The sequence below is a fragment of the Cherax quadricarinatus genome, chromosome 59, assembly GCF_038502225.1.
Source record: "Cherax quadricarinatus isolate ZL_2023a chromosome 59, ASM3850222v1, whole genome shotgun sequence".
NCBI classification, from domain to species: domain Eukaryota; kingdom Metazoa; phylum Arthropoda; class Malacostraca; order Decapoda; family Parastacidae; genus Cherax; species Cherax quadricarinatus.
This window is the reverse complement of record NC_091350.1, coordinates 22,352,678-22,375,912: the sequence shown is the minus strand read 5'-3', so window position 1 is coordinate 22,375,912 and position 23,235 is coordinate 22,352,678. Positions and strand designations below refer to the sequence as shown.

The window sequence follows — 23,235 nt, the reverse complement described above, 5'->3', positions numbered from 1 at the left end:
ACACCCTTAGAAAACTTATTAAATACTAATTTACTTATTATAATTCATTGGGGAATGAAGCAATCTATATGCAGGACTAAAAATCATTATTGTTGCAAAAGAAACGAAAACCCAATCTCCTTACCTAGGAATGTATCTCTATGTCTCTAATCCTTCAGTGTTACTTTGGGTTGTCCGAAGAAGAGATGGTTTTTGACTACAAGTAATGAAGTGCTGGCGGTATTTCATTTATCAGGATAAAATGGAAAGTTTTTCGTGAATCCTTCTAAGTTATATTATGAGCTGATCCTTGGACCTTATGCTCATTTGAATGAGATCTTATATTAGCATCTTTTACTCTTTGAACAAAGTTCACAATCATTTTGATCTCCAAAGATTTCCTTCTCGACACTTACTAGATACGGATAATAAAAGTAATGCACAATAGTTTTAACCTTTATGTTGGTAAGATCTGAGAACGTGTATTCCTTACACAGTGTCTGACCCGGAACTATGTCAGCTGCGGTCAGGTATGGCGCGATCCTCCACCTGAGTCAATGTATTTCCTTCTATTGTTTTTGCTATTTATCGGAAAATATGTAATTACAGCAACAGATACTTTCCGACCATAATGGGTGTGACTGAGGGGCACCTTTCTGGGATAAAGTTGCGACTGGGGAAAAATAGTTTAAAAGTTTCCATGTGATAACTTGTGACTGCCTTTTAATTGGTTTCAAATTTCCTCTCTCTCTCTCTCTCTCTCTCTCTCTCTCTCTCTCTCTCTCTCTCTCTCACCAAACTAAGCTGCTGGTATGGGCTTGCATTCATTCCAAACACACTGTAAAACGTACAGTAACCATTGTTACAATGATTGACAGATTCATCCCCCTACTCACACTTCTGCCTCTCCCAGAGTCCAGGCTTACTCCGGGGCTAGGGACTACTCCGGGGCTAGGGACTACTCCGGGGCTAGGGACTACTCCGGGGCTAGGGACTACTCCGGGGCTAGGGACTACTCCGGGGCTAGGGATTACCCCGGACCTAGGGACTACTCCGGAGCTAGGGACTACTCCGAAGCTAGGGACTACTCCGGAGCTAGGGACTACTCCGAGGCTAGGGACTACTCCGGGGCTAGGGACTAGTCCGGGGCTAGGGACTACTCCGGGGCTAGGGACTACTCCGGGGCTAGGGACTACTCCGGGGCTAGGGACTACTCCGGGGCTAGGGACTACTCCGGGGCTAGGGACTACTCCGGAGCTAGGGACTACTCCGGAGCTATGGCCTACTCCGGAGCTAGGGACTACTCCGGAGCTAGGGACTACTCCGGAGCTAGGGACTACTCCGAGGCTAGGGACTACTCCGGGGCTAGGGACTACTCCGGAGCTAGGGACTACTCCGGGGCTAGGGACTACTCCGGAGCTAGGGACTACTCCGGAGCTATAACCTACTCCGGAGCTAGGGACTACTCCGGGGCTAGGAACTACTCCGGGGCTAGGGACTACTCCGGAGCTAGGGACTACTCCGGGGCTATGGCCTACTCCGGAGCTAGGGACTACTCCGGGGCTAGGGACTACTCCGAGGCTAGGGACTACTCCGGGGCTAGGGACTACTCCGGGGCTATGGCCTACTCCGGAGCTAGGGACTACTCCGGGGCAAGGGACTACTCCGAGGCTAGGGACTACTCCGAGGCTAGGGACTACTCCGGGGCTAGGGACTACTCCGGAGCTAGGGACTACTCCGGGGCTAGGGACTACTCCGGGGCTAGGGACTACTCCGGAGCTAGGGACTACTCCGGAGCTAGGGACTACTCCGGAGCTATGGCCTACTCCGGAGCTAGGGACTACTCCGGGGCTAGGGACTACTCCGGTGCTAGGGACTACTCCGGGGCTAGGGACTACTCCGTGGCTAGGGACTACTCCGTGGCTAGGGACTACTCCGGGGCTAGGGACTACTCCGGAGCTAGGGACTACTCGGAGCTATGGCCTACTCCGGAGCTAGGGACGACTCCGGAGCTAGGGACTACTCCGGAGCTAGGGACTACTCCGGAGCTAGGGACTACTCCGGAGCTAGAGACTACACCGGAGCTAGGGACTACTCCGGAGCTAGGGACTACTCCGAAGCTAGAGACTACTCCGGAGCTAGGGACTACTCCGGAGCTAGGGACTACTCCGGAGCTAGGGACTACTCCGGAGCTAGGGACTATTCCGGAGCTAGGGACTACTCAGGAGCTAGGGACTACTCCGGAGCTAGTGATTACTCCAGAGCTAGGGACTACTCCGGAGCTAGGGACTACTCCAGAGCTAGGGACTACTCCGGAGCTAGGGACTACTCCGGAGCTAGAGACTACTGCGGAGCTAGGGACTACTCCGGAGCTAGGGACTACTCCGGAGTTAGGGACTACTCCGGAGCTAGGGACTACTCCGGAGCTAGGGACTACTCCGGAGCTAGGGACTACTCCGGAGCTAGGGACTACTCCGGAGCTAGGGACTACTCTGGAGCTAGCGACTACTCTAGAGCTAGGGACTACTCCGGAGCTAGGGACTACTCCGGAGCTAGGGACTACTCTGGAGCTAGGGACTACTCCGGAGCTAGGGACTACTCCGGAGCTAGGGACTACTCCGGAGCTAGGGACTACTCCGGAGCTAGGGACTACTCCGGAGCTAGGGACTACTCCGGAGCTAGGGACTACTCCGGAGCTAGGGACTACTCCGGAGCTAGGGACTACTCCGGAGCTATGGCCTACTCCGGAGCTAGGGACTACTCCGGGGCTAGGGACTACTCCTGGGCTAGGGACTACTCCGGGGCTAGGGACTACTCCGGGGCTAGGGACTACTCCGGGGATAGGGACTACTCCGGGGCTAGGGACTACTCCGGAGCTAGGGACTACTCCGGAGCTATGGCCTACTCCGGAGCTAGGGACTACTCCGGAGCTAGGGACTACTCCGGAGCTAGGGACTACTCCGGAGCTAGGGACTACTCCGGAGCTAGAGACTACACCGGAGCTAGGGACTACTCCGGAGCTAGGGACTACTCCGAAGCTAGAGACTACTCCGGAGCTAGGGACTACTCCGGAGCTAGGGACTACTCCGGAGCTAGGGACTACTCCGGAGCTAGGGACTATTCCGGAGCTAGGGACTACTCAGGAGCTAGGGACTACTCCGGAGCTAGTGATTACTCCAGAGCTAGGGACTACTCCGGAGCTAGGGACTACTCCAGAGCTAGGGACTACTCCGGAGCTAGGGACTACTCCGGAGCTAGAGACTACTGCGGAGCTAGGGACTACTCCGGAGCTAGGGACTACTCCGGAGTTAGGGACTACTCCGGAGCTAGGGACTACTCCGGAGCTAGGGACTACTCCGGAGCTAGGGACTACTCTGGAGCTAGGGACTACTCCGGAGCTAGGGACTACTCCGGAGCTAGGGACTACTCCGGAGCTAAGGACTACTCCGGAGCTAGGGACTACTCCGGAGCTAGGGACTACTCCGGAGCTAGGGACTACTCCGGAGCTAAGGACTACTCCGGAGCTAGGGACTACTCCGGAACTAGGGACTACTCCGGAGCTAGGGACTACTCCGGAGCTAGGGACTACTCCGGAGCTAGGGACTACTCCGGAGCTAGGGACTACTCCGGAGCTAGGGACTACTCCGGGGCTAGGGACTACTCCGGAGCTAGGGAATATTCCGGAGCTAGGGACTACTTCGGAGCTAGAGATTACTCCGGAGCTAGGGACTACTCCGGAGCTAGGGACTTCTCCGGAGCTAGGGACTACTCTGGAGCTAGGGACTACTCCGGAGCTAGTGACTACTCCGGGGCTAGTGACTACTCCGGGGCTAGGGACTACTCCGGAGCTAGGGATTACTCCAGAGCTAGGGACTACTTCGGAGCTAGGGACTACTCTGGAGTTAGGGACTACTCCGGAACTAGGGACTACTCCGGGGCTAGGGACTACTCCGGAGCTAGGGACTACTCCGGAGCTAGGGACTACTCCGGGGCTAGGGACTACTCCGGAGCTAGGGAATATTCCGGAGCTAGGGACTACTCCGGAGCTAGAGATTACTCCGGAGCTAGGGACTACTCCGGAGCTAGGGACTTCTCCGGAGCTAGGGACTTCTCCGGAGCTAGGAACTACTCTGGAGCTAGGGACTACTCCGAGCTAGTGACTACTCCGGGGCTAGAGACTACTCCGGAGCTAGGGACTACTCCGGAGCTAGGGACTACTCCGGAGCTAGGGACTACTCCGGAGCTAGGGACTACTCCGGGGCTAGGGATTACCCCGGACCTAGGGACTACTCCGGAGCTAGGGACTGCTCCAAAGCTAAGGACTACTCCGGGGCTAGGGACTACTCCGGAGCTAGATACTACTCTGGGGCTAGGGACTACTCCAGAGCTAGGGACTACTCTGGAGCTAAGGACCACTCTGTAGCTAGTGATTACTCAGGAGCTAGGGACTACTCTGGAGCTAAGGACCACTCTGTAGCTAGGGATTACTCAGGAGCTAGGAACTACTCCGGAGCTAGGGACTACTCCGGGGCTAGGGACTACTCCGGAGCTAGGGACTACTCCGAAGCTAGGGACTACTCCGGGGCTAGGGACTACTCCGGAGCTAGGGATTACTCCGGGGCTAGGGACTACTCCGGAGCTAGGGACTACTCTGAAGCTTGGGACTACTCTTGAGATAGGGACTACTCTGGAACTAGGGACTATTCTGCAGCTAGGGACTACTCCGATGCTAGGAACTACTCTGGAGCTAGGGACTACTCTGGAGCTAGGGACTACTCTGGAACTAGGGACTACTCTGGAGCTAAGGACTACTCTGGAACTAGGGACTACTCCGGAGCTAGGGACTATTCTGGAACTAGGGACAACTCTGGAACTAGGGACTACTCTGGAGCTAGGGACTACTCTTGAGACAGGGACTACTCTGGAGCTAGGGACTATTCTGCAGCTAGTGACTACTCCGAAGCTAGGGACTACTCTGGAGCTAAGGACTACTCCGGAGCTAGGGACTACTCCGTAGCTAGGGACTACTCTGGAGCTAGGGACTACTCTGGAGCTAGGGACTACTCTGGAGCTAGGGACTACTCTTGAGACAGGGACTACTCTGGAGCTAGGGACTATTCTGCAGCTAGTGACTACTCCGAAGCTAGGGACTACTCTGGAGCTAAGGACTACTCCGGAGCTAGGGACTACTCCGTAGCTAGGAACTACTCTGGAGCTAGGGACTACTCTGGAGCTAGGGACTACTCTGGAACTAGGGAGTACTCTGGAACTAGGGACTACTCTGGAGCTAGGGACTACTCCGGAGCTAGGGACTACTCTGGAACTAGGGACTACTCTGGAGCTAGGGACTACTCTGGAGCTAGGGACTACTCCAGACCTATGGACTACTCCAGGGCTAGGGACAACTCAGTTTCTAGGGTCTACTTCGGGGTTAGGGACTTCTCCGGGGCTAGGGACTACTCAGTTTCTAGGGACTACTACGGGGCTAGGGACTACTCAGGTTCTAGGTTCTGCTCAGGTTCTAGGGACTATTCTGGAGTTAGGGACTACTCCGGTGCTATTGACTACTCTGGGACTATTGACTTCTCTGGGGCTGGGGACTACTCCAGATCTTGGGACTACTCGGGGGCTATGGACATTTCCGGGGCTAAGGACTACTCAATTTCCAGGGACTACTTCGGGGCTATAGACATCTCCGGGGCTAAGGACTACTCAATTTCCAGAGACTACTTCGGGACTATGGACATCTCCGGGGCTAAGGACTGCTCAATTTCCAGGGACTACTTCGGGGCTAAGGAATACTCCGGGGCTAGGGAATACTCAGGTTCTAGGTTCTACTCAGGTTCTAGGTTCTACTCAGGTTCTAGGGACTATTCCGGGGTTAGTTACTACTCCGGGGCTATTGACTACTTTGGAACTATTGACTACTCTGGGGCTAGGGACTACTCCAGGCCTAGGGACTACTCCGGGGCTATAAACTACTCCGGGGCTAAGGACTACTCAGTTTCTAGGGACTACTTCGGGGCTAAGGAATACTCCGGGCTAGGAAATACTCTGCTTCTAGGGACTACTACGGAGCTAGGAACTACTCTAGGGCTAGGAACTTCTCAGGTTCTAGGTTCTACTCAGTTTCTAGGGCATATTGTGGGGTTAGGGGCTACTCCGGGGCTAGAGACTACTCCGGGGCTAGAGACTACTCCGGGGCTAGAGACTACTCCGGGGCTATTGACTACTCCGGGGCTATTGACTACTCCGGGGCTAGGAAATACTCAGCTTCTAGGGACTACTATGGGGCTAGGAACTACTCCAGGGATAGAACTTCTCAGGTTCTAGGTTCTACTCAGTTTCTAGGGCCTATTCCGGGGTTAGGGGCTACTCCGGGGCTAGGGACTACTCCGGGGCTATTGACTACTCCGGGGCTAGGTACTACTCAGGTTCTAGGAACTACTCCGGGGCTCTTGACTACTCCGGGACAATTGATTACCTGAGACTACTCAGGTTTTAGGGACCACTCGGGTTCTAGGGACTACTCCGGAGCTAGGGACTAGTCCAGGGCTAGGGACTACTCCGGGGCTAGGGACTACTCTGGGGCTAGGGACTACTCAGGTTGTAGAGACTATTCAGCTTACCATACCACGGGCGGGATTTGAACGCAACGGTCTGGAGTTTTGAGACTCTCTGATCGCGGGTTCTACCCCCGTCCGTGGTATGGTTTGTTTGCAATCGTGTCATTACGATTTCGTGAGTCGTGTTGACGGCAGTGAGGGGACTTGAGCTAGAGTTCGTCAAGGCCACGCTAGCTGGAGATTCGTCTCTAAAAACTTGCATTTGTGGTCACAGTGGTGCCTATGCTAACCTTCCTATGGTGTAGAAATATACCTAGTTGGACGAATCTTATTGTGGCTAGCTGGTCTAGTGGCTAACGCGACGGTCTGGAGTTTTGAGACTCTCTGACCGCGGGTTCAAATCCCGCCCGTGGTATGGTTTGTTTGCAATCGTGTCATTACGATTTCGTGTGTCACTATTCAGCTTCTAGGGACTACTCATGTTATACCCTGCCTACACATGTCGTCACCCAGCCTAAACATATCATCACCCAGCCAACACATGTCATCACACAGCCTACATATGTCATTACCCAGCCTACACATTTCATTTCCCAGCCTACACATGTTGTTAGGTAAGACACATATGCAACAGCCTACACATGTCATCACACAGCTTACACATGTCATCACCCAGGCTACACTACACATGTCATCATCCAGCTTACACATGTCATCACCCAGGCTGCACTACGCATGTCATCACCGAGCCTCCTTATGTTATCACACAGTCTACATATGTCATCACACTGCCTACACATGTGATCACCCAGTCTACACATGTCATCACCCAGACTCCTCATGTCATCACACTGCCTACACATGTCACCACCCAGCCTACACATGTCATCACCCAGCCTATGCATATCATTACACAGCCTACACATTTCATCACACCATCGCAGTCACTATTAACATTAGTCGCTAGGGCAGCAACGGTAGAGGACCTGGTTCTCTAGCTTTAAAACGAGCCAGGAACGTCAGGCCACAGACCGGGCCGCGGGGACGTTGACCCCCGGAACTTTCTCCAGGTAAACTCCAGACGTTCCAGTCTGCCTGTGCTAGGTTGCCTCGGTGTTGTGTGTCGCTAAACCACACAAACAGTGTTTCCCCCCCACACACACCATGTTTCCCACACACACACACACACACACACCGTGTTTCCCACAATCACACACAGTGTTTCTCACTCTCACACACAGTGTTTCCCACACACGCATCGTGTTTTCCACACTTACACACACAGTGTTTCCCACAATCACACACAGTGTTTCTCACTCTCACACACACAGTGTTTCTCACTCTCACACACACAGTGTTTTCCACACTCACACACAAGGTGTTCCCCACACTCACACACACCGTGTTTCTCACACTCACACACACCGTGTTTCTCACACTCACACACACTTTGTTTCTCACACACACACACACCGCGTTTCCCACAATCACACACAGTGTTTCTCACTCTCAAACACACACAGTGTTTCCCCCACTCACACACAGTGTTTCCCACACTCACACACACCGTGTTTCCCACACTCACACACCGTGTTCCCCACTCACACACCGTGTTTCCCACACTCACACACACCGTGTTTCCCACACCCACACACACCGTGATTGCCACATTCACACACACCGTGTTTCCCACAATCACACACAGTGTTTCTCACTCTCACACACAGTCTTTCCCCCCACTAACACACAGTGTTCCCCACACTCACACGCAGTGTTCCCCACATTCACACACACCTAGTTTCCCACAATCACACACAGTGTTTCTCACTCACACACATCGAATTTCCCACAATCACACACAGTGTTTCTCACTCTCACACACCGTGTTTCTCCCACTCACACACAGTGTTTCCCATGCACACACACCATGTTTCCCACATGGGACCAGGAGCTGTGAATCGACTCCTGCAACCACAACTAGGTGAGTACACTTGCACACCTCTGTCCCTTTCTCCGTGCGATTTCCGTGTTCTTCCGGCCAGACTTTTGTCACTCTGTCTGACTTTTTTGGGTTATCCTAGGTTCTCTACACATATGCTGCTATGTATGATAATTCTATGTAACTGTATTTGTGTATACCTGAATAAACTTACTTACTTACTTAGTCACCGACCCCCAGGACGTGTTCTGATCTCCACACACTCCGCTGGGAAGCCTCCATGATTTCATCCGCCAACCCAGCGCGACAACAACCCAGTGACTTCCTTACCACATCGTCTTATTTCAAGTGTCTCAGCAACACACTTGTCTGTCTCAGCAGCGCACTTGTCTGTCTCAGCAGCGCACTTGTCTGTCTCAGCAGCGCACTTGTCTGTCTCAGCAGCGCACTTGTCTGTCTCAGCAGCGCACTTGTCTGTCTCAGCAGCGCACTTGTCTGTCTCAGCAGCGCACTTGTCTGTCTCAGCAGCGCACTTGTCTGTCTCAGCAGCGCACTTGTCTGTCTCAGCAGCGCACTTGTCTGTCTCAGCAACATATCTTGTGTGTGTCAGCAACACATTTGTCTGTCTCAGCAGCGCACTTGTGTGTCTCAGCAGCGCACTTGTCTGTCTCAGCAGCGCACTTGTGTGTCTCAGCAGCGCACTTGTCTGTCTCAGCAGCGCACTTGTCTGTCTCAGCAGCGCACTTGTGTGTCTCAGCAACACACCTGTCTGCCTCAGCAACACACTAGTGTGTCCCAGCAACACACTTGTGTGTCTCAGCAACACACTTGTGTGTCTCAGCAACACACTTGTGTGTCTCAGCAACACACTTGTGTGTCTCAGCAACACACTTGTCTGTCTCAGCAACACACTTGTGTGTCTCAGCAACACACTTGTGTGTCTCAGCAACACACTTGTGTGTCTCAGCAACACACTTGTGTGTCTCAGCAACACACTTGTGTGTCTCAGCAACACACTTGTGTGTCTCAGCAGCACACTTGTGTGTCTCAGTCTCAGTAGTAGTAACCAGTTACCAGTAACCAGTGTACCAGTAGATGACTCACTACCAACCGTCTCTGCCTGAGTCACTGTCTATATTCATATTGCCGCTGACCACAGCAGTATTTCAAAGACCCCCTCACATATGGGTACTGTGGGCGGTCAGTTATACGAGAGTGAGCAAGGAGGCAGGTCACGGCTGTTTGGATCTTCCATACTTACCGTTATAATTATACGTACTTCCAGCCTACGTGAGTATTACTTTACCCTATCCACGTGTTCGAACCCCCACATGATATCAGCAACACGCTTGTGTGTCTCAGCAACACACTTGTGTGTCTCAGCAACACACTTGTGTGTCTCAGCAGCACACTTGTGTGTCTCAGCAACACGCTTGTGTGTCTCAGCAACACACTTGTGTGTCTCAGCAACACACTTGTGTGTCTCAGCAACACACTTGTGTGTCTCAGCAACACGCTTGTGTGTCTCAGCAACACGCTTGTGTGTCTCAGCAACGCACTTGTGTGTCTCAGCAACACACTTGTCTGTCTCAGCAACACACTTGTGTGTCTCAGCAACACACTTGTCTGTCTCAGCAACACACTTGTCTGTCTCAGCAACACACTTGTCTGTCTCAGCAACACACTTGTCTGTCTCAGCAACACACTTGTCTGTCTCAGCAACACACTTGTCTGTCTCAGCAACACACTTATGTGTCTCAGCAACATCCAGGCTCTTTCTCCAAAGAATAGTGAACCCTCAAGCTAGTGGTACTTTCCATTTTTTTTTTCATAAAATTTGCTAATTCCATGAACCTGGTCCATATGCTATATAGGTGGGTATGTCTGTCTGTCTCAGCAACACACTTGTCTGTCTCAGCAACACACTTGTCTGTCTCAGCTAGTGGTACTTTCCATTTTTTTTTTTTCATAAAATTTGCTAATTCCATGAACCTGGTCCAGATGCTATATAGGTGGGTATGTCTTCCATTTCTTTTTTTCAACTCTGCGAGGCTAGTACTAATATTAGTTAGTTGGTCTGCGTGGCCTTCAGATGGAATGAAAAAGTTTTAGTATTCTCCACTCTGCTTTCATTTAGTTACTAAAGATCGGCTGATATTGATCTTTTATAATTTCCCTTATTTCCTGTTCATCGTGTGTATGTGAACCTCCTGTAATTATTCCTATACTTCTTAACTTGGAGCTGCATAAGTATTGAAGAATTTGGGGAAATATCGAAGAAGTAAAAGCTGAAACGGGATGTAAAACTAATTATCATCATGTGAAAGATCTAGGAGTGATAATGTCAGGGAATTTCCCTTTCAAGTATCACAACAATATCATTATAACAGTTGCGAGGAAACTGACAGCTGGATAGATAATAAGAACCTTCAAAATAAGGAATGCCTGGCCAATAATGATCAGTTTTAAGTCGTTTATTCTCTCTAGGCAGGAATATCTGCAGTTTTACCCTCCTTAAAGGCAGGCGATAGTGCAGATCTAGAGACCATACAGAGAATCTTCACTGCATATATATATAAGTTCAGTCTAGCACCTAAATTACTGGGAACATTGGAGGTCTTTGTTCTGTACTCCTTTGAATGAAAGTGAGATACCTCCTAATTTACACCTGAAGCTCCTAGAAGGATTGTTCCCAAATTTACACACATAACTCACTCCTACAAAAGCTAGAGTAGAGGCTCGACAGACAATGCGAAATACCCAAGTGAAGAACAGGAGTGCATGAGAGACAACACAGTGCAGTGAGCCCTAGGCTTTATAACAGCCTCCTACAATACATTAAGAGAATTACCAATAGACCCCTTCCTTCTTCAAGAGGCAACTGGATAGATTTCTGAAGTCAGTTGCTGATCAGCCGGGCTGTGTTTCATACTTTGAACTGCGTGCGGCCAGCAGTACCAACCTGGCTAATCAGGCTCTGATCAAGCCGGAGTCCTGGTCGGGAAGCAGGCCGTGGGGGTTTTGACCCCCGGAACACAAACCAGGAAGAATCCAGGTATATGCATGTTTAGATTGAGTAGTCAGTTAAATAGGCAATATTTGTGCAGGAAGCAGGCCGAGTGTTTTGTAAATTTCATTCACAGTAAATGTAAACGTTTTCAAGTGAGTCTCGTTGAAACTTGAATCTGAATCTTCCAGTAAAAGTAAGAAAACGGTAGTGAGACAACATTACGAACAAGAATTTTTCAATACTGATAATTTTAGACACACTTGTCTTATCACTGTGGGAAATCCTCTGGGCACATTTCTGGAAAATTTACTTATGTAATTCTTCAGAATTTCTTTATTACCACAAATATATCTTCTTGGTTAAATTAAGTAATGATTCGTATATAACAATGTTTTGAGACCTTCGACTAATTAAAATAATTTGAGTCTTCCCATCAAATTGAATCAATACGAAAGTGAACCTAAATCAACCAGGTTTATGGTAATATTAAGTCTATAGTGTACAAAATACACGCACTTGAACCCAGACATACATTAATTCTTTTGGTAAAATCGAAGAGTAAAAAACAAAGATTTTAGTATTATCTGTATTTTTAAGATTGTCTGTTGTATTATCCAAATCTTATAGATTATGAGGCCTGGTCTCAGACCGGGCTGGGGGAGCATTGACCCCCAAGCTCTCTCTAGGTATACTCCAGTTATGAAATGTAAAATATCTGTAAAATTTTTAGATATGTACATTAATCATAATGTCATATTTTGTAAAATCAGTTTCCTTCCACTAATTTTTTTCATATAGCCCAAACACCCGTTAGTTAATTCTTAGTGCTACCTTTCACAAGCACTAGTTCAGTAGTTAGTGGGCAGTGCTAGTTATTCAAAGGCTAGAGAATAAATTTAATTCCTATCACCACACATCAAAAGAGAGTTCAGCTTCATAAGTTCTTTGAAAATTATGATACACCGGGTTCACCATATTTTATATCACTTTGTACAACAACCAAACAGATTATTAGACAAGTATACATACAAAACGAAGCTCTGCAGGACAAGCTTATTGTACGGTGATCCAAGTACGAGACTGGCTTAGGAGGCCTCACTACCCACCAAGGAACAATCGAATAGTTTAGGCCTACTGAGCAACTCAACAAGCCTGAGTTTATACCAGTGCTTGTAGCCGGGTCATCATATGGAGATGAACAGGGCCGGAAGTACCGGTGAATCTCTAATGAATGAATGAACCAGTGTTTGTAGCTGTTGGTGACGCAAATGGAGACGCTAGTTACTTCACCTGGGACATGCACCCAGAAGTGCATGTTTTGTAGTGTACATACATTGAGAGTTTACTGTAATTCCTAGTCTTGGGATTACAGTATTAAGAACATAAGAACATAAGAAAGAAGGAACACTGCAACAGGCCTACTGACCCAAGCGGAGCAGGTCCATGTTCCCCCCCCGGATTAGACCAATGACCCACCTCTCGGATTATCCCAATGACCCATCTCCACTCAAGGATGGAGCACTGCACCAGACCCAGCAGCACAAGCTAGTCAGGTCAACTCACACCCACTCATGTATTTATCTAACCTATTTTTAAAACTACACAACGTTTTAGCCTGAATAACTGTACTCGGGAGTTTCTTCCACTCATCCACAACTCTATTACCAAACCAGTGCTTTCCTATATCCTTCCTGAATCTGAATTTTTCCAACTTGAAACCATTGCTCTGAGTCCTGTCATGGCTGGAAATTTTCAGCACGCTATTTACATCCCCTTTATTTATTCCTGTTTTCCATTTATACACCTCGATCATATCCCCCCTAATTCTACGCTTATCGAGAGAGTGCAGATTCAGGGCCCTCAGTCTATCCTCATAGGGAAGATTTCTGATACATGGGATCATCTTTGTCATCCTCCTCTGTACGTTTTCCAGAGCATTTATATCCATTCTGTAATACGGTGACCAGAACTCAGCAGCATAGTCTAAATGAGGCCTAACCAAGGATATATAGAGTTGAAGAACAACCTGAGGACTTCTATTATTTATACTTCTAGATATGAAGCCAATAATTCTGTTAGCTTTATTGGAAACACTAATGCACTCTTGTCATGGTTTTAGGTTACTGCTAACCAGAACTCTTAAATCCTTTTCGCAATCAGTAGTATTAAGATCTACATTATTTAGTTTATATGTGGCATGGTTATTTAACTGTCCAACACTTAGAACTTTGCATTTGTCAATATTAAACTCCAACACTGACCCCTGAGGAACACCGCTTGTGACGTGCTCCCATGCTGATTTCTCCCCATTTATGCAAACTCTCTGCTGTCTATTTGTCAGCCATTCCTCTACCCAGGAAAAAATTTCTCCTCCTATTCCGTGTGCCTTAAGTTTCCTCAATAGCCTCTGGTGAGGAACTCTATCGAAAGCCTTACTGAAGTCCATATACAAAATATCATATTCATTACCATGATCTACCTCCTCAAACACCTTAGTGAAAAAAGTTAGTAAATTCGTAAGACAGGAATGCCCCTTTGTAAAACCGTGTTGAGATTCATTAATCAATCTGTGCCTGTCAAGATGGCTACGAATTGCTTCTGCAATTATTGATTCCATAAATTTTCCCATTATAGAGGTAAGGCTTATTGGTCTATAGTTTGAAGCCAAGGACCTGTCACCTGCCTTGTAAATAGGTATTACATTTGCCATTTTCCACTTATCAGGCACTATGCCAGTTTTTAGTGACATGTTAAAAAGATTAGCCAAAGGTATGCTAAGTTCATCTTTACATTCCTTTAACACCCTTGCAAACAGTTCATCAGGACCTGGGGATTTGTTAGGTTTTAGTTTCTCTATTTGTCTGAGGACCATGTCACTAGTTACCGCAATCGTACATAGTTTATTATCATCCTGTTCTACATAATCTATTATTTCAGGAATATCGCTAGTATTTTCCTGGGTGAAAACTGAGAGGAAGTAGGTATTTAGAATTTCACACATATTCTTATCACTGTCAGTGATCTGACCAGAGTTACTCTTAAGTGGGCCAATCTTGTCCCTAATCTTACTTCTGTATACCTGAAAGAACCCTTTTGGGTTAGTCTTGAATCCCTTGCGACCTTAGCTTCATAATCCCGTTTTGCTTTTCTTATTCCTTTTCTTATTTCTCTCTTTAATTGAATATATTGATTTCCTAACTGCCCAGCCCCTCTTTTGATACGCCTATATATGCCTCTCTTTTGACCAATGAGATGTTTTAATTTATTGTTCATCCATTTGGGATCATTTTTGTTAGATCTAATTTCCCTACTCGGAACAAAAGTTGTCTGGGCAGCTAGTACTATGCTCTGAAAAACGTCATATTGGCAACCAAGATCACCTGCCTGACCCATAGTCAGGACATCCCAATTTAGCCCACCCAAGTAATTTTTTAGTCCCATGAAGTCGGCCAAGCGAAAATCTGGGACAGAGATTTGATTGCAGTTATCTGGGTAATTCCATGATATATTGAAACTAAGTGATTTGTGATCACTTTCCCCAAGCTCACCATTAACCTCAAGATTATTAATTAGTGAATCTTTGTTGGCAAGAACCAAGTCAAGCAGATTGTTTCCTCTAGTTGGTTTTGTCACAAACTGTTCTAAAAAGCAATCCTGAACCGTATCAAGAAAGTCACTAGACTCATGACTTCCTGTCATATTGTTCCAATCAATTTGTCTAAAGTTAAAATCTCCCATTATCACAACATTTTCATATCTAGATGCCTTATGAATTTCGTCCCATAACAACTTACTGCCCTCCCTATCAAGGTTTGGGGGCCTATAAATCACACCCACAATTAATTTGTCACGTCCCTCGAGAAACTGTAGCCAAACAGATTCTGTGTTCGATGCTTCTAATCTTATATCATGTCTAAGACAACAATTTAAATTTTCTCTGACATACATCGGCACACCACCACCCTTCCTGATGACCCTATCAGTGTGGAATAGTTTATAACCCTGTATGTTGCATTCAGAAGGCATTTCTCTATCTTTCAGGTTGAACCAGGTCTCTGTTATACCAATAATATCTATATTACCTACACTTGCAAGTAATTTTAGCTCATCTATCTCATTTCTTAGACTCCTACTATTTGTATAGTAAACCGTAAGGGAGCTAGCCACTCATTGCCCTCTACTATCTCTCTTTGTTTGTTGATCAATTGATTTGCCATTACTAGTAACTTTATTTTGAATATTGTCTTTTAAACATATCCCTGAGGTATCCCGGTAATAACTGCTGTTTTTAACCCTAATGCTGCAGCCTGATTGTTTCCCACAAACACCCATACCTCTGTAATCTATCAGTTTAAATTCCTAGACAAATCATAAATTGCCCTCTCAATTGAATTGGCTAATGCAACCACTCCATCCCCAGAGAGATGAACCCCATCCCTTGTATACATATCACGTTTGCCAAAGAATAGGTCCCAGTTATCAATGAATGGGATTGCAAGTTCCTTGCAGTACCTGTCTAGCCAGCAATTTATAATAATTGCCCTAGACATCCATTCATTGCCCACTCCCTTTCTAGGCAAGATGCTACATATGACTGGGATCCCTCCCTTAGACCTAACTACTTCTATGACTGACCTGTACTTATCCAGCAGCTCCTCTCTCCTGCCCTTCCCAATGTCATTACCCCAGCACTAAGACAGATAATGGGCTTGTTCCCATTACCTACCATAATATTATCCAACCTGCTGACCATGTCACCAACACCAGCTCCAGCAAGACACACTCTCTGTCTGACCTTTCTGTCTCTATTACAAAATGCACGGTCCAAATATCTTACCTGAGAATCGCCTACTATTAAAATATTCTTACCTTGATTTGCAAAGGAATCGGTGGTACCTTCAACCTCACTAACCACTGAAGTACACTCGTCTTGGAGAACAGAAAATCGATTTCCTACCTTCACATCTTTATTAACTCTCTTCATCTTCCTTCTTCCTGAACTGTGAACCACTTGCCACTTAAAGCGGCTGCCATTATCACTGCTGGTGACCATTCCTACCTTACCAGCTAAATCATTCTCACACTCGCTCCCAAACTCATCTATGCGAAGCTTCAGCCTCCTATTTTCCTCCTGAAGAAGTAGAATCTCCTTCAACACTTGAACCTGAGATTCTAAAACACTACAACAAGCCATGGTGCTTGGTAACAGCCCACGCTAACTCCCAAGAGCTTAGGCAGGTAGGACCACACGTGACCACTGACCTCAGCGTACTGATTATTCTTGATTAGCAGTGAACATGAGATATACAACCTCACTGACCAACCATCCACATAATCCACCTGACGTCCACCGATCGAATTGTGCTCAACGACACAACGGCAACCTTAGGAAACAGCGGCGTATCGATTCAATTCAATTAAAGATTCGCCGGTATTTTCCCGGCCCGGGCCTTTTCCAAGTGGTGGCCCGGCCTTGGTTTCCTGTCTAGGGAGTGTCTGAGACCTAAGTCTCCCATGGGAGGAGGTACAAGTACCCCCTCATCTTAAATATATATATATATATATATATATATATATATATATATATATATATATATATATATATATATATATATATATATATATATATATATATATATATATATATGTCGTGCCGAATATGTAAAACTGATCAATTAGAAAAAACTCATTTAAAATTAAGCCCTTTTCTGAAATTTTCTCTTATACGTTTAAAGATATATTTTTTTTCATTAATGTTAATGTAAAAAATTTTAATTTTGCACCAAAAGAAACTTAGAAAACTTACCTAACCTTATTATAACAAGAACAATTTATTTTAGCCTAACCCAACTATATATAATTTAAATACGTTTACAATAATTTAATACTAAACAAACACAATCAAATATATTTTTTTGTTAGGTTCAGAATGATTTTGGCGAAATTATTGCATTAACAAATTTTCGCTTGTCCTATATGGCAAGACGAACGTTGCTATTTAAGCCAAGATGGCAAGTTCTGCCTATTCGGCACGACATATATATATATATATATATATATATATATATATATATATATATATATATATATATATATATATATATATATATATATATATATATATAAACCTCTGTATTAAAAAAGTACTCACGAAAGAGACATAGATATAAGTGTATAGATGTAAGTGTATTAGAATATGTGAAGACAGCGTGGTTGGGATTTCTAATATTTTTATTTTTTTTTGCAATTTTTTGTATAATCTGATAAATATTGAGATGGGTCAAGTTTGTGTCAAGTCAGTTGGTGGGGTCAGGAGGTGGGGTAAGCATGTTGGGGTCAGGATGTGAGCAAATACTAGGTTGGGGTTACCAGATGGGAGTCAGCAGACTGGGTCAGCAGATGGAAGTCAGACGATGGGATAAGCAGGTGACGTCAGTAGATGGGGTCAGCGACCAGGATAGCAGGTGGGTTCAGCAGGTGGGGTCAACAGGTGTGGTCAGCAGATGGAGTCAGAAGATTGAGTCATCAGATGCAGTCAGCAGATGGGATCAGCAGATTGGGTCAGCAGGTGGAAGTCAGCAGCTTGGATCAACAAGTGAGAGGGGGGGTAAGGAGATGGAGTCAATAAGAGGTGTTGATCTTGCAGATCGAGGAAGCTACTCTACCAGCCACATGGTCTCCCTCACCGGAACTTATCCAACGACTGGAGGCCAGGAGACAGCACCTTCACCAGGTATGAGACTCATTCTCAGCCCTCAGGTTAAACATCTTGCAAATGCTCCCTGCAATCAAATGTATACATTAATTTAAAGTTAACACCTTAACTGTAAACTATTCTCAGCCATTCATAAATACCCTAAACTATAATATTGTCATTGGTGAGGTGCTTGTGCCAGAAGCCAGACAGTTATGACAAAATTGTAGACAGTGTACTTATAGTAACCTCTGTGGATTAATTCTCACAGTGTTGTTGTTGTGTCCCAGAATAGTGGTTATGTTGTTATGCCCCAGAAAAGTGGTTATGTTGTTGTCACCTAGATTAGTGGTTATGTTGTTGTGTGCTAGAGTAATGGTAATGTTGTGTCCCAGAGTAGTGGTTAGGTTGATGTGTGTTCCAGAGTAGTGGTTATGTTGTTGTGACCTAGAGTAGTGGTTATGTTGCTGTGTCCCAGAGTAGTGGTTATGTCGATGTGTCCCAGAGTAGTGGTTATGTTGATGTGTCCCAGAGTAGTGGTTATGTTGTTGTGTGTTCCAGAGTTTTGGCTATGTTGTTGTGACCTAGAGTAGTGGTTTTGTTGATGTTTCCCAGAGTAGTGGTTATGTTGTTGTGTGTCCCAGAATAGTGGTTATGTTGATGAGTCCCAGAGTAGTGGTTATGTTGATGTGTGTCCCTGAGTAGTGGTTATGCTGTTGTGTCACAGAGTAGTGGTTATGTCGATGTGTCCCAGAGTAGTGGTTATGTTGTGTCCCAAAGTAGTGGTTATGTCGATGTGTCCCAGAGTAGTGGTTATGTCGATGTGTCCCAGAGTAGTGGTTATGTTGATGTGTCCCAGTGTAGTGGTTATGTTGATGTGCCCCAGAGTAGTGGTTATGTTGATGTGTGTCCCAGAGTAGTGGTTATGTTGTTGTGTCCCAGAGTAGTGGTTATATTGATGAGTCCCAGAGCAGTGGTTATGCTGATGTGTGTCCCATAGTAGTGGTTATGTTGTTGTGTCCCAGAGTAGTGGTTATGTCGATGTGTCCCAGAGTAGTGGTTATGTTGTGTCCCAGAGAAGTGGTTATGTCGATGTGTCCCAGAGTAGAGGTTATGTCGATGTGTCCCAGAGTAGTGGTTATGTTGATGTATCCCAGAGTAGTGGTTATGTCGATGTGTCCCAGTGTAGTGGTTATGTTGATGTGTCCCAGAGTAGTGGTTATGATGATGTGTGTCCCAGAGTAGTGGTTATGTTGTTGTGTCCCAGAGTAGTGGTTATGTTGATGTGTCCCATAGTAGTGGTTATGTTGTTGTGTCCCAGAGTAGTGGTTATGTCGATGTGTCCCAGAATAGTGGTTATGTTGTGTCCCAGAGTAGTAGTTATGTCGATGTGTCCCAGAGTAGTGGTTATGTTGTGTCCCAGAGCAGTGGTTATGTCGATGTGTCCCAGAGTAGTGGTTATGTCGATGTGTCCCAGAGTAGTTGTTATGTTGATGTGTCTCAGTGTAGTGGTTATGTTGATGTGTCCCAGAGTAGTGGTTATGTTGTTGTGTCCCAGAGTAGTGGATATGGTGTTGTGTCCCAGAGTAGTGGTTATGTTGATGTGTCCCAGAGTAGTGGTTATGTTGATGTGTCCCAGAGTAGTGGTTATGTAGTTATGTCCCAGAGTAGTGGTTATGTTGTTGTTGTTGTTGTGTCCAAGAGCAATGGTTATGGTGTGTCCCAAAACAGTGGGTACGTTGTTTTTTGTCCCAGAGTAGTGGTTATGTTGTTGTTTCCCAGAGTAGTGGCTATGTTGTTGTTGTTTCCCAGAGTAGTGGCTATGTTTTTGTTGTGGCAAGGAGTAGTTGTTATGTTGTTATGTCCCAGAGTAGTGGTTATGTTGCTGGATGTTTAATTCAAGTGAATGATATGAATAAATAATTAACAAATGCGTGTACATTCACAGAGGAAGTAGCGTGTACATTCACAGAGGAAGTAGCGTGTACATTCACAGAGGAAGTAGCGTGTACATTCACAGAGGAAGTAGCGTGTACATTCACAGAGGAAGTAGCGTGTACATTCACAGAGGAAGTAGCGTGTACATTCACAGAGGAAGTAGCGTGTACATTCACAGAGGAAGTAGCGTGTACATTCACAGAGGAAGTAGCGTGTACATTCACAGAGGAAGTAGCGTGTACATTCACAGAGGAAGTAGCGTGTACATTCACAGAGGAAGTAGCGTGTACATTCACAGAGGAAGTAGCGTGTACATTCACAGAGGAAGTAGCGTGTACATTCACAGAGGAAGTAGCGTGTACATTCACAGAGGAAGTAGCGTGTACATCCGTAGAAGGAGTACATTATAACTTTAGCCTTCCGCTAGTGGTTTAAGGACAATAAAACAGACAGAACTTAAACCGAACATCATATGCCTGAAATATATGAAGACTGGCAGCAGCCAGTTTGTCATCATGCCATCGTGTGAGAAGAACTCTGTTATATAGCGCATCACACACTACTGATCCGCTTCCTCTTTTCTACTGACTTCTTTACGAGTTTTCACCGCTAACTCTTACAAACTTGGCTACATGTAAACCTTGTTGAATGAACTATTGTTCTTCAATATTATTATGATCTGGAGTGCGAAGATAATTACGTATTTAGAGATTACTCAAAATGTTCTTGCAATGTTTATTTTATCCATAGTAGAATATTATCAGCACTTCTGGGAAAATACTCCAACTTTGCCTATAATAAATAACTCATAACCACTGTCGCTTGTTATGTACAACCATAAGTTGTTAATTACTGGATATTGTAAATAACTCATAACCTTCCTGGGAGTTGCCTTGATGACAGTGAAGGAACTGGCCTTAACTTTCCCTTCTTTGGATCGAACCTAAATGCTCCTTATTCCCAAGGCTCTATGTTACCCACTAATTTAAGATAATGTTTATGTGACTGAATTCATGAATGTTCTGGCAGTGCATTACTAATGGTTATGAACCAATAAAATTGAAAATAAATCGTTATTACTGCATCTTAGCTAGCTAAAAAATAAAAAGTGTAGCGGACTAGTTCCTGAAACTATTAATCTTTTGACTAGCGCTCACAGAATGAGTTTGAGGTGCGTAATAAAGCTATCAAATTTATTTACATTATCTGCTCTCCTGTTGGGACCCTATATGTGTCATGATTTATATGAGCTTAATCTCTACATTGATTTTAAAGAGTCAGATTTTAGAGAGACAACAGATGGGAAGATTTATTATAGAAATTCAGGAAAAAGATGTACTAGGTAATGATGGTGTCAGCCCCCCACAGATGTGTGCGAAGGAAGGGCTGGACCAGCCCACAGAGCAATATCAAATTAACGCATGGGAATTCCTCATAAACAAGGAGTATGGACTTGTGTGGTGCAATGTGTTCAAAGCTGCTTCTTCCACCTGGCTCTGGAACTTCAATCTCCTAGCTGGCTACACACAAGATGAACTACTCAGCTCAAACAAGTCACCTGTTCAACTAGCCCGCCTCGTGTACCCCAGGTGAGACATGCTAGTCTGGGAGAGTGTCTTAGGTCAGGCTGAAGAAATTACGTACATCTGAGAGATTAGCTTTCACTATACTGCAACAGAGACGGTGTTATCTTGATTCCTCTGGTCATTAACTATGTTAACTTGTCTAGTGACTTTGAGCTTTGGCTTGATAGGATATTAATAATGTTAATTAGTTGCGTTTTACTGTCGTATACTTGAAAAGGTTCCAGTACTTCGTGTTAAAAATCATTATTAATAAGTTGTACTAACATTTCAAAATTAAAAGAAATATCGATTGCAAATTGAAATTCTGTGTTTATATGCAGGTGTGTGTGTGTGTGTGTGTGTGTGTGTGTGTGTGTGTGTGTGTGTGTGTGTGTGTGTGTGTGTGTGTGTGTGTACTCACCTATTTGTGTTTGCAGGGGTCGAGTCCTAGCTCCTGGCCCCGCCTCTTCACCGGTTGCTACTAGACCCTCTCTCTCCCCGCTCCATGAGCTTTATCAAACCTCGTTTTAAAACTGTGTATGGTTCCTGCCTCCACTACGTCATTTTCTAGGCTATTCCACTGCCTTACAACTCTATGACTGAAGAAATACTTCCTACTATCTCTCTGACTCATTTGTGTCTTCAACTTCCAATTGTGGCCTCTTGTTTCTGTGTCCCCTCCCTGGAACATCCTGTCCTTGTCCACCTTGTCTATTCCACGCAGTATTTTATATGTCGTTATCATGTCTCCCCTGACCCTCCTGTCCTCCAGTGTCGTCAGGCCGATTTCCCTTAATCTTTCTTCATAGGACATTCCCCTTAGCTCTGGAACTGACCTTGTTGCAAACCTTTGTACTTTCTCTAGTTTCTTGACGTGCTTTATCAAGTGCGGGTTCCAAACAGGTGCTGCATACTCCAGTATGGGCCTGACATACACGGTGTACAGTGTCTTGAATGATTCCTTACTAAGGTGTCGGAATGCTGTTCTCAGGTTTGCCAGGCGCCCATATGCTGCAGCAGTTATCTGATTGATGTGTGCTTCCGGAGACATGCTCGGTGTTATACTCACCCCAAGATCTTTCTCCTTGAGTGAGGTTTGCAGTCTTTGGCCACCTAGCCTATACTCTGTCTGTGGTCTTCTGTGCCCTTCCCCTATCTTCATGACTTTGCATTTGGCAGGATTAAATTCGAGAAGCCATTTGCTGGACCAGGTGTCCAGTCTGTCCAGGTCTCTTTGAAGTCCTGCCTGGTCCTCATCAGATTTAATTCTCCTCATTAACTTCACATCATCTGCAAACAGGGACACTTCTGAGTCTAACCCTTCCGTCATGTCGTTCACATATACCAAAAATAGCACTGGTCCTAGGACCGACCCCTGTGGGACCCCGCTCGTCACAGGTGCCCACTGTGATACATCATTACGTACCATGACTCGTTGTTGCCTCCCTGTCAGGTATTCTCTGATCCATTGCAGTGCCTTTCCTGTTATATGCGCCTGATGCTCTAGCTTCTGCACCAATCTTCAGTGAGGAACTGTGTCAAAG

The 23,235-nt window shown here is 45.9% G+C and overlaps 1 protein-coding gene across 22 annotated transcripts in view; it reads left to right on the top strand.

Moving 5' to 3' along the window:
- The window catches only part of LOC128698812 (carbohydrate sulfotransferase 11), a 211,943-nt gene that overhangs the window by 146,068 nt on the left and 42,640 nt on the right, over nucleotides 1-23,235 (top strand). For all 22 annotated transcript variants that reach the window (XM_070097816.1, XM_070097815.1, XM_070097813.1 and 19 more), the window contains 2 exons: nucleotides 18,141-18,227; nucleotides 21,495-21,715. In XM_070097816.1, the coding sequence (XP_069953917.1) occupies nucleotides 18,141-18,227; nucleotides 21,495-21,715 (308 nt within the window). The remainder of the gene's footprint in view (nucleotides 1-18,140; nucleotides 18,228-21,494; nucleotides 21,716-23,235) is intronic.